The 13,129-nt window shown below is 35.3% G+C and overlaps 1 protein-coding gene across 1 annotated transcript in view; it reads right to left on the reverse strand.

Moving 5' to 3' along the window:
• Positions 1–2,639: 2,639 nt before the first annotated feature.
• luzp2 (leucine zipper protein 2) overlaps positions 2,640–13,129 on the reverse strand; it is a 107,559-nt gene continuing 97,069 nt past the window's right edge. Inside the window, exons 10-12 of the mRNA XM_059564864.1 lie at positions 10,660–10,761; positions 4,741–4,812; positions 2,640–3,342 (exon numbers count right to left, since the gene is read on the reverse strand). Of these exons, the coding sequence (XP_059420847.1) occupies positions 3,274–3,342; positions 4,741–4,812; positions 10,660–10,761 (243 nt within the window). The 3' untranslated portion in view covers positions 2,640–3,273. The remainder of the gene's footprint in view (positions 3,343–4,740; positions 4,813–10,659; positions 10,762–13,129) is intronic.

The following is a 13,129-nucleotide window of genomic DNA, read 5'->3' on the forward strand; positions in this document are numbered from 1 at the left end:
ATCTATCACTGTCCAGGTACAAAATAAAAGATGTTACACTACCATAATGTTTGGAAATGTTATTTTTGGCCAAATCAACATCTCCAGGGTGATGCTGTAATTTTGCGTCACCTCAAAAATAGGGCCAGCGTAAATGTTCTTATCGCCTAATGTCGGATGAGATTTAAAAGCTGGCCTGTTTCTGTTGGCTGTTGTTTCTATCTTAAGATACACCGTCTGCATAGTGTCCAAATGCATATCTTCTCCCTCAGTGTGTATGCATGTTTGTGTGTGTGTGTGTGTGTGTGTGTGTGTGTGTGTGTGTGTGTGTGTGTGTGTGTGTGTGTGTGTGTGTGTGTGTGTGTGTGTGTGTGTTTGTAATTCTGCCTTTGGCAACCAGGAATCTTCATGAATCCGCTGGCACCACATCTCACAGCTGGCACAGATTCTACAGCTTCCTTTTCTCCTGATGATGGCTGTTGTTGTTCCTGAAAACACTGTTTTACCTCCTCATAACTCAACGCGTAAAGAGCCAAACCACTAGAGGCGTCTGTACGTGAGTACTTTCAGAGTGAGTTTGAATGGAAGTATTGATATTTAAATTCACTTTGAAGTTACTGATATGCTCTATTTCCTCCACCTTTTCCCTGACTTGAGTGGGATAAATGGCATGAAGAGGGGAAAATTGGCTTTCTGAGCTGTAATTAGCCTATTCGAATGCTTTTCTCGAAATCATCCAAACCACATATAAGCATTAATGGAGGCTGAAGGCAACAAAATGGTTGGAGTTTCCAAGATTAGAGGCGAATGGCACATGTTGAACTCTTAAAAACATCAAAATAATACAGCATTTAGCATCGCCATGCCTTCGCAGTATTTTCGCAGTGAGTGCAGAACAATGCTTTTAATTACCAAAGACTGTTGTGCGCTTTGAATTCAAAGACTGGAGGTAATATGCAAATCCAAAATTAATGTCTCATTCCATGTGCTGAATGAAGCACTTGACTTTGAAAAGTTTGTTACAAGTCAGTCTCTATTCACAGCAAATGTAATCAGGCATGCTCTGCCTCTCCGCAAGGCTTTTTCAGAGAGGCTGGTATGAATCAGGTTTTGATCATGGCTCATTTTTATTTATAAGATCCAGTAGAGGGAAGTTCTTCAAGGGAAGACAACATCATATTTTTGGAAGCCACAGTGTAGCTACAGGTAAATTGGCTCTTCCCACAGATTTGTCACTATCGGTCTCATTTTCCCTTGTAGTGATCTGAGAGTGAGCATGTAGTCCGTCAGGACACTTCAGACAGCGTCTTCTCCAGCTCAAACATTCATGAGGAGCATCTCTATCTGGGATACACTTGGCATGCTTACCCCTCTGAAGTTTTGATGATAATTGGCAAACTAGCAAATGGTCTGAAATCATCATTTGCAGTGGTTTTGCCACCTCCGCCTCGAGAAAAATAAACTGTTGCCTCATTAAGATTGTGCCTGTACTTTTACACTGACACAAATGTGATGAAAAATTACATAATAGAAAGACAAAGCATTGAATAATTGTCATAATCTTTAAAGAACAATAATGTCAGCTTTAATTTCCAAGACAAAGCCGCAGCCTTTTTTAAAACAAGCTGCCATCACAACTGTTCATCAAGACTCAGTTCCCCATAATTAAAAGTCTATTCTTGGAATTTGTACATTTTTTTCAGTTCAGTGTTTACATAAAGATAATATGAAGTTCAGCTGGGAAATGTGGTGGACAGAAAGAGAAAGAAGGATGGAGAAAGAAAAATCAAAGGTCTATGAAAAGGATCTTTGAAGTTATTATGACGTGCTGCTCACGTACAGGATACACCAATCAGGACTTTTGCTTGATCCCGAGGGAGCTAGGTTATTGACCTTGCACTTTAAAGGTATAACAGGGCCTTTCTTGAATCGCCAGAGGTGTTAATTAAACAGAGCAGCAGAGTCAGGACACAGGAAATGCACGGACAGTGACGAGTCTGTTATCTTACTCCACAAATAACCATTTATTCTTCACACATTTAGAGAAAATCACGGTTTATTGTAAAGGACACAAGAAGGTAGAGAAAGAGATGTAGCAGTAGATTAAGTACTCGGTGCATGGCACATCATTCTTAGGGAGACGACTCACTGTGAGTCGAGTTTTTCTCTTTAATTCTGGCACCAAAAGCTCTGAAATATTCAACAGTGATAGTTGGCCAGCCAACTTGAGCCTCGTAATATGGAGTAGGAGGAGTAAATGAATCTTTGCTACAACAAGAGACAAACTGTACCTTCATATTTTAGCTGCGTTAAACAGTTCTTTTCATCGTTTTAGCAGAGGTGGGATTTATTTCATTTCTGTTAGGGCTGCACGATTAGATGGAACAAAACCGAAATTGTAACACGGCTTAGTATGATTATTATTTTAATAAATATATGCATTAAATGTTTAAGATTGAAGTGGCATTGTGTTTTTACACACATTTACACATGAGCAGCCAAAATAAAAGCTTGATGGTTAAACATTTGAAAAATAAGACTCCTTTTATTATTGTATTTTTACAATTGCACTGTAAAAATAAAATAATAATGATAATTATTATTATTATTATTATAATTATTATTATTATTATAGAGTGAATTTTTACTATATTTAAAAATTGTTTTAATTTAATTGTTTTTCCTCCTCAAATCGTGCAGCCCTAATTTGCATTCAGTACACGGCTCAATATTTTCATAAGCTGCTCAGAAAAAGTTAATATTTGACCTCCTGTGTAAATTTACAGAACTCAAACGACCCCCAACGTGACCTTTAACACTGAAACTCTGGTCTGAGGTGCCAGAAATAGTTTTTAATTACAAACCACACAAATCATAGAACACCGTGTCCTCACTTTGAAAAAAAAAGATTCAAAAATAGACAAATAAAAAGCAACAATTATTATAAAAACAACCATCATACCATCGTATCTTTGTAAAATCAATATCTAAAACTCTATAATGCATGCCATACTATGCAGTTGTTTTTTATTAAGAAAGTTCAAAATTTAATGTTGGGAATTTCTTTTTCTACATTAGCAGTGTAAGACTGAGTATTTTGTGTTAGTTTCTGTCGTTGTTTGTGTTTGCTTACAGTTGTGTGTGAGTGTGTGTGTGTGTGTGTGTGTGTGTGTGTGCTTATAAGCTCAGTGAATGAAGAGGGGCTTAAACAGATCTGACTTCATTTTTACCATGCAGAAAATCTGCCAAGTCTTCCACTGTCCCTTCAGTTGTGTTTGTCCATTTGTGTCTTTTTTAGTCTGTTTTCACACTTTCCTCTGCTGTCCTTGCATGAGCTTGTCCGATCTGTTCTGGGGTCTTCGACTATAGAACAGAAATGACAAGAAAAGAGAAAACATGCATACCATAGTGAAGTCTGGCACAAACAAAGCAGGTGATTACACAGTTAGACCTTCCTCTCCATTTCCCCGTTGCTGTCAGACTGACCTATAATTTGACAAAACCTGTCACCGCTTGCTGCAGTTCTCAAGGCTGACACTTGTTAGCACTAGAGCAAATAGTCATCTGTGAGAGGGTGTGCACAGGTCTATGCTTACTGCATCTTGACAGCTCACTTATATTACAAGGTGAACATGAAAATATGAATGAATAAAGCGAATTTGGTAACACTTTACAATAAGGTTCATTAGTTAACATGACCTAAGAATGAACAATACTTCTACAGCTTTTATTAATGTTAATGTTAATTTCAACATTTATTATTTCATTATTTAAATCAAAAAATGTGATTAATAACATTAGTCAATGCACTGTGAATTAACATGAACTAACAATGAACGACTGTATCTAAAAGTTTGTCAAAGATTACTGTAATAAATATAATGTTCATGGTTTGTTCATGTTAGTTAATACACTAACTAACATTAACTAATGGAACCTTATTGTTAAGTTTTATCGCAAATTTTGTAAATACATAGTGGGGTCAAAAGGTCAGACAACACTGAAAATCTGGGGTTTAAAATTTTATTTAATTCTGAAAATTAAGTTTAGTTAGGTTTTAAACAAAAAAAGTTTGTTTAAAGTAAGTTACACACTTCTGCACACTTGTAGGTTAGCAATTAATGTTGTGATGTTTTAATTAACTTTACACTTAAATCGTTGTGCCATAATATGCACTTGTGTTTTTTTTTAAGGTCTCTTTTGCTAATTACAGCTGCTTTTATTTGATAATATAAATGTCTTTATTGTTGCTTCTGACTAATTTAATGTTTTCTTGTTTAATAAAAGTATTAATTAATGTAATATTAATTTCTTTCATAAACATTCTTACTCCAAACTTTTGAGCAGGAATGTATTTTGTAAAGACAATATTTATGTCCAGAAATCAATGGAAATGCATTAAATAAATAAAAGCATTTTGAGTTTGTACAGTATAATGAATTCACGCATTGTTAAAGTGATAGTTTACCCCAAAATGATTATTATTAAATGATTATTAAACTTATAGTTCACCTAAATACATGTCTTGTTCTTCTGAAGAACACAAAAGAAGATCTTGTATCTTATATTTTTGTCCATACATTGAAAGTCCAGTGTTGTTTTGCTGTAGTATGGGCAAAAACAGTTGAAACATTCTTTAAAATTACTTGCATTCCACAGATGAAAGAAAGTCATTCAGGTTTAGAAAGACATGAGGGGGAGTAAATGATAACAGATTTTTCATTCTTTAATTCTTTCAGTAGGGCACATCAGAACACTCACTTGACTGTGTCCAAATGTCTTTTTCATCTCAGATGAACTCTCGGTCTGATTGTGGGAACAGTCTGCTCCCACCTGGAGGTGCAAAGAGAGAGAGAGAGAGAGAGAGAGAGAGAGAGAGAGAGAACGTTAATGTTAATTTAAAAAGCAAATTCATGGAGCAAACATATCCCAAGATCATCTAACAATCAAGCACAGAGTGAAGGGGAAAGATGTCTTGAATAAAAGCATTTTCAATATAAGTATTTTTAAAATTAATAAATAAAAAATACATGGACTGGCCACAATGGAGCAGTGATACTGTATAGACTATAATTGTTTACATTTTCCACAAAAGCCCTGAGCTATGATATTATACAATGTTGCATAGAAAACAGATTAATCATGTTGCTCAAGGGATGAAGTATTTCAAGGAAATGTTTTATATGCTTGTCTCTATGAGCTCTTGAAACAAGCCAGAAAAATGTTTTTGATTAACACATTTAACAGAAGACTGCAAGACAGCAAGAGACAATGTTTAACAGAAAAATACACTCATGAGTTTTTTTTTTTTTTCCCTGACAGGACAAAAAAAAACAAAAAAACAGTTAGGTTAAAGAGATAGTTCACCCAAAAATAAAAATTATGTCATTAATGAATCTCATGTCGTTCCAAACCAGTGAGACCTCTGTTCATCTTCGGAACACAGTTTATATTTTTTTTTATTTAGACCGAGAGCTTTCTGTCCCTCCACTGAAAATGTGTGTACAGTCTACTGTCCATGTCCAGAAAGGTGCAACCGATGCAACCGGTTCTTGACTCAAGAACGAGTCAATCTTTTGTTCATTATCTGGCTTGGCTCTGTGCTCATCTTCAGTTCTCTCTTCACAGCAGTTCAGTCAGTGTACTGTTTGAGTACCATATTTTCCGGACTATAAGTCGCACTTTTTTTCATAGTTTGGCTGGTCCTGCGACTTATAGTCAGGTGCAACTTATTTATCAAAATTAATTTGCCATGAACCAAGAGAAATGAACTAAGAGACATGAACCAAGAGAAAACATTACCGTCTACAGCCGCGAGAGGGCGCTCTATGCTGCTCAGTGCTCCTGTAGTCTATGCACTGAAAACATAGAGCGCCCTCTCACGACTGTAGACGGTAATGTTTTCTCTTGGTTCTAAATAAATGCGACTTATAGCCCAGTGTGACTTGTATATGTTTTTTTTTCCTCATCATGACGTATTTTTGGACTGATGCGACTTATACTCAAGTGCGACTTATAGTCCGAAAAATACGGTAAATGAATTACTCCCGGATATTGGTTTGTTTTAACTCAGAGGGAGTGTCAGCCAAATTTAAAAAAGTTAACAGCTTAAGTAATTTGTGGATTAATGCGTATTGGATATGCGAAACGTTTCAAACAATTCAGTTCGATTTGGTGAACTGGTTCAAGAAGATCTGGTTACATCGAGTGATTCGTTCCCTAACCGCATGTCACTAAACTGCAGTGAACGCACTCACAACAGACCCGGAAGAGAAGACAATGCTGAATAAAGTCGTCATTTTTGTTCTTTTTGGACCAAAATGTATTTTCGATGCTTCAAAATATTCTAACTGACCCTCTGATGTCGCATGGACTTCTTTGATGATGTGTTTATAACCTTTCTGGAAATGGACAGTATACCGTACACACAGCTTCAATGGAGGGACAGAAAACTCTCGGGCTAAATCTAAAATATCTTAAACTGTGTTCCAAAGAAGAATGGAGGTCTTACGGGTTTGGAACGACATGAGGGTGAGTCATTAAGGACATCATTTACATTTTTGGGTGAACTAACCCTTTAAGTTAATGGACGTGTTATAGGACTGTGCCTGCCAAAATAACTACTTTATACAGGCAGTAAAGAGTAACCATCTAAAACTCTTGCCATATACCTTGTTCATTTCCTTCACTGCCTGGGCCTGCTTCATCCTAAGTGCTCTTTCCTCAAAAAAAAAAAATGGTCAAAGAATTGATTGCAGGAATGTACTGAAAACAGCAGAGATAATTAAATAGCAATTATCAATGTCTGTAAACTGTATATGCCTCTGGACAAGCTGGTGTGTGATTAATACTAAAGAGCCAAAAACAGTTGACATGCTTTTTTGTGATTCAGTACTTCACCATCTGACAACAACTTCAGTTTGCTGTTATATACTCCATAACGAAACAGTCTGGATACGCAATTTAAATGTAAATATCATATGAATTAATTACTGTACAAAATATTATATTTATATATTAAACACCGTTCAAAAGTTTGAAGTGAGTTTTAAAGAGTTTTTGATGTTTATGAAGGCTGCATCTTCAACCAAGGCTGCATTCAATTGATCAAAATACATTATTGTGAACTTTTATTATAATTTAAAAGAACTTTATTATATATATATATATATATGTGTGTGTGTGTGTGTGTGTGTGTGTGTATATATATATATATATACATACATATATATATAAATTATATCTGGTGTCTGAATAATTTTTGGTTTGACTGTTAAAACTGCAAAGTAATTTTTTTTTTACTAGTAGTATACAGGACACTATAATACATTTATGTAAGTGAGTATAGCAAAATTAAGCGAACTGTGACATATTATACCCAAAGAATCTTCATACAGTGAACTACTAGTGAAATTGATTAAAAAAATTATCTAAAATTGGGACCAAAAATTATTCAGCACCTTATCAAGCACCATGTATTGCTTATGTGTTTTTTTTTTTATTGCTAATGCAACCTTTTCACACCACAGTCTGAACAAAATTAAGCATTGCTTGGTAATTGGTCAACAGTTGTAGTTTTGGTGATTGTAATCTATTACATATATTTCTATCAAAGTAATGACATTATTAAGACGAATTTGTTCTGACACAGTTTAACTCTAAGTTCTTGTCATATTGTATAACCATTTTAAAAGCAATAGCAAATAAACTGTAATAATGTAAGAAATGTTGAAGGTGTCTGAATAAATGTAGGTTTGATTGTATATTTCATTTTTACATTGAAGACTATACAGTGCTATTTTACATTTAATTATTCGGTTTCTGTACCTTGACACCTACAGTACAAACTTGAAAAAAACTTAAACATTGTGTAAATAGCACAAATAAATAAAAATAAACGAACATACAAATTAAACAATTTCAAACAGGGCCCACTGGTACAACCTTCAGCGGGGCCCCGCTGAACCCAGCTACGGCCTTGCGTGTGACTCTTTGTACTGTGTTAGAACACACACTAATCTATGATTATTAATAAATGATGAGACACCATTGATTAGAAAACTATTCCAGTGTGTTATATCTCACTCACAGTCTCACTCTTTCTCTCAGTATAGTCACGGCTCCGTCACACACTGCTTTTATCAGTGCCATCAGCAGGGTGAGAGCTGCTTTGGGAACCTTTTCATTAGACAATCTTCATGGCATGTCATCTACCAAGAATGACACCTTCTCCCTGGGAACCTGTGTTTCTCTCCCTCTTTCTGTCTGTTGTTGTTTCCTGTCTCCACACACTTCCTCACATGGCCCTTTTCCCCTCTATTACACACACACATTCAGCTAACACACAGGCACTTACCTACAATAACAAACACACACAAATCCTACCATTATAGCTGATAAGTGCATGTCAGCAACCAGCGTGATGTATATCTCATCGAGCCTACAGTACTCCTCTCTGCTCTGCTGATATGTGTAATGCATTGTTTCCAGTTCATCTTTCCAGTATTGTCTCAAGCCATCCAGACTAGAGGATCCCACATCATGTTTCAACTCTATAATGCACTATAATTTAAAAATACTGCTTTTGTGTCACAGAATGAAGTTTTAAGAGATTTTTACTGAAGTATGTACATAGAATTCAAATATGCGGTTTGTTAATAAAGATAATGACTATTTACAAATTTGCTTCAACGTTTTTGGAAATATGAGCTCCAGGGTGTCAGCCCCCATTCTAATGAACCTGCTGAGAACAGCTTTACCTTTGCAGCTGACTCTCATGTTTCTATAGTGGATAAACATGAGATATACCTTTTTTTTAGGTAAATCTTGAAGTCTTTGGTTTCATTAATCTATTATTTGTTCCAGAGCAAATAGTAACCGCTTTCCTCAATGGACATTCAAACTAAAATTTAATGTGAAAATGAGATTGAGCTGAAGAATGAATGCTGTATCAGATGCATGTAATGACACTCGCTCAGTCCATCTCTCTCTCATAACACTACTCTACATAATACAGTGAGCTTTTGATCACTGTATTATGAAAGCTTAATACAGAAAGCTTAATTTCATTGAAAGCTTAATACAATAAGCTTTCAGTGAAACAACTCAATGTTCCTACATTACTAATTCAAATGTAATGTTTCGAATTAGTAACGAAGGCTCAGCTGTTAAACTGTCAACTTTAGATTAGGGGGTTTTTACATACACTGTTGTTGTTGTTCCTTATGCATTTACACACTCGTGCCATTAAGCTGTTGTATAAATGCAATAACACACTTGTAACCATGCAATATGGCTGTATATCAGCACGCTGTGCTTACCTGCAGCCAAAGTTCCTTTAAGGCAAGTTGTTTCACTAGGTGCCTATATTTGAAACGCCTCTTGGGCATGCAAGTGCTACTCCTACAGTATATATCTCTGAATGGGAAAACTTCAAATTCTCCAAAACTGTTCACCAAGCTTATTAATAAATTTCATATATGAAATCACCAATAAAATATGACAACAACTGACTCACTTGCCAGTGTGCATGCACAGTTCTAAGCCTGCGTCTCAGAACACTGACTGTCTCTGACTGCAGCTGCAGCGATGCAGCATAGGTCACTGAATGAGGGGAAAAAATCTCTACTTTTCTACTCTTCTCTAGCTTATGTCCATGCTTATTCTGTGACCTAAGCTTGTGGAGGGAGAGTTTGTAGAAACTGAGTTTGTAGTGAACTGAGGAAGGGAATGGCTGTTCCAGTGATAGTCCTGAATGCCAGCTTCATAACCTTTGATTCTGGCCGTATCTGGGAGCCAGTGGAGTGAGATCAGAGTACAAAGCATACACAGTTAGGAAAATCTGGCTGTGCGCATACAATGCTTTTACAGATTTGCTTTGTTCTTCTTTTGTAGGTTGCTTTGGAAAGAAGCATCTGATAAATGCATATATGCAAATGAACAGATTATTGCAGTATGTTTTACAACAAAACACTGTTTTAGATTAGTTTTTTACAACAATATAATAAAAATAATTTTAGCAATTACTATTGAGTTATAAATAAAATATATTTTCAGTACTTTTTAATACTAAGAAAACACCTTTTCAGGTTTTCTACTTCAATATTTCAGGTTTAATACAATGTACTTGCCCTTTCTTTGTAACAATTGATGACATTTACTAGAACTTTTTGAGTGAAAACATAAATTTTTTTGTAGTTTTTACTTTGAGAGTCTTATATAATAAACATAAATGGCGAAAGTTTTATTTTCATATTGTTTGTTTGAACATCCTGACCAGCCCGACACAACTCTGTCTGACCAGTGGTGTTATTTTGAGGCAGGTCTATCTGTTGGTCTTGCTGACCAATAAAAGAGTACTTAAGGAATCTATTTGAAAACAATAATTATTATTAGTTCCATTTAGTGTCATAAAGGGACAGAAATTACACACTTCACCCTTAACTAAATGGAGCAGCAATATTTTCTCATGGGTCCAACAGCAGCGTTCAATATAGCATTGATCACAAGAAAACTGCTGGGCGAGGCCTCAAAGCTCATTCTTGAACGAAATTTAATGCAAAGTTGTAAATGATCTTTAATAGCTAAGGGATACACTGAGATGCAATGAGCATAAGTCGCCCCATTTAGTCCAAAGGGTTAGGATGTGACCGTTAGAGTATAAGGGCACTAAAGATTTACCTTCACCATCTGGCAGTCTTTCGGTCCTGGGCTCTCTCTCCTCATTACTGCACTGCTCACAGGCAGTTTACTTGTTGTGATCCGGGGAACTTTCGGGATGTCCTTAAGGAAGAGAGCATAAAGAAACAGCGCGTTACTATATTAAAGACATAAAGGGAAAGAGAGAGAAAGGAAAATAGGGAAAACAGTATAGTGCTGGGGTTAAATTCTCCAAATGGTTTATTATAAAGCACAGACAATTTTCTACTTAGGCTAATATATATATATATATATATATATATATATATATATATATCTTGAGAACCAAATTAGCTTATTAGAATTATTAGAATTATTTCATCGCAGATCATATGACACTGGAGTAATTATTTTTACTGAAAATTCACCTTTGCCATCACGTGAATAAATAAGTTGGAATAATACTTCACAATAGTACTGTTTTTATTCTCTATTTTTACAGTATATATATATATATATATATATATATATATATATATATATATATATATATATAAACTTTCACTGGCGATTTCTACACCAATATTTTGAATGGTAGTTTGTATCTAGAAAGATTGGTTGTTGTTTTTTAATGGAATGGCACTTTTATGTGGATGTTTTGTCTGTAATAATAATAATAATAATAATAATACAACTGTGGAATAACTAATCACATCAATTTATCAAATAATATATATTTGCAATATTTACCTTACATAAGATAAGCAGTAATGTATCAGAGACACAGAGCCCTGCTGGCTCAAATATGTCTCAGATTATATGTGCTGAAATTGAGAAATGGAGGTAAATCGGTCTTAGTGTGAATAATAATAATAAAAAAAAAGCACATGGGGGACGAGGTTTCTAGACTAAGCTCTTCACACATCCTTTCACTCATTTACTGAGCAAAGACAGATGAGATAAATACTACTGTAACAAACTTCATACAGTCTCTGAAGCGTCTCTCTGGAGAAGTAATGCTATAACAATAATCAGCTTAGGGACTCTCTGCTCCTCAGAGTGAATGAAATAGAATATGACACACTTATTGCTTCCCCATTGCAAATCAGCATGATATCCGCAGAGGCCTAGTTTTTGGTAAGCCACTTTTGAACACAGTCATCTGGTTTTGACTTGAGTGCTCAGTTATGTACTGAGATGTCCAAACCTGAAAGGAAAAGGTGCATATACTGTACCTTCAAAAAGTCACTTTTATTATCCATTCCAAAGGTGCACAGCAGAAAAACTTTGTTTTGGGCTGGTAAGAATCCCGGTTATGAAGGCTTTGAGATAGTTGTTGAATTTCAAGTAGCAGTTAAAAAGCCCTTCTGTGCTGTAAAGTTTGCACATTTCACTTCAGGACATATCCCTGAATCTTGTATCAAGCCCACAGAAGTCTTGTTTTTACATCAGAAATGGTGTGCTATATTTCAATTCAAGCAACTCTCATGAGAAGACCAACAACGTCAAGACAGGATGCCGTGGGGTGAGTGTTGTAAGGAGTTATTAAAATTAGGGTTTCGTGTCTGAGTTATTTGTTCAAAAAACCTGCTTTAATTAATTGGCTTGGCCTCCTTGGTTTAAGACGAGCTAATTAGCGGATGTTTGATAGAGATACCTGCAGGGAAAGCAGTGGTATAAATTTTTCGCTTCTCGGTTTATTCAGACTGTCAGTTAATTAACTCTGTTTAACTGTACATAGTGAATCAACAGATGTTAACTATCCATTTCCGTGATTTCCAGCGTCATCATGATCAGTGCTCTGTTGATGTCAGCTGTTGTTGGGTTGAGACGGAGAGATCAAAACTTGTAACTTTTGACCTCTTACTTATTTTGCCAATTTAATTCATTTACTAGTTATGTGACTAGTATACTGCTGTATTCTTGTAGCATGACTACAAGTGCATGATTTAAAGATGATGTATGTAATTTCTGCATTACTACAGACACAGAATGGAATTGCTAATTAAAAGTACTTGTAAACTATTTATTAACTTTAGTTAATTGCAGCTATTATTTAATGGACCTGTACTAACATGAATTAACAAAAAAAAAAAACTTAAAATTGATAAATTTATAATATAAATAAGTTTTAAAATGAATGCACAATATTTTGTCACCCTGACATATTTTTAACACTTCAAATGACTAAGTCATTTATCCTCTTTGTGGAGCTACTGTAAATTTTCGTTTATACTTGCATGATCACCTGAGCTCACTAAATAATACTTATGACTATTTGCTAACAGGCAAATAGTACAAACACAAATGATACATCCAATTTAACAAGCTACAGCACAGGGTATCTATCAACGGCTGTTAAATATGAAGCGACTATCATTTCAAACTGGCTGTTTGTTCAAACCTCGTGCTGATGAATCTTTCAGCAGCAGGGACTAGTGTGCGCTGGCTGACAGCATAGGATTTGCATGGCTGTTTGGAAAGGACTAACGCTCATTACGTTCCCTACAGT

The sequence above is a fragment of the Carassius carassius genome, chromosome 13 (genome assembly GCF_963082965.1).
Source record: "Carassius carassius chromosome 13, fCarCar2.1, whole genome shotgun sequence".
NCBI lineage: Eukaryota > Metazoa > Chordata > Actinopteri > Cypriniformes > Cyprinidae > Carassius > Carassius carassius.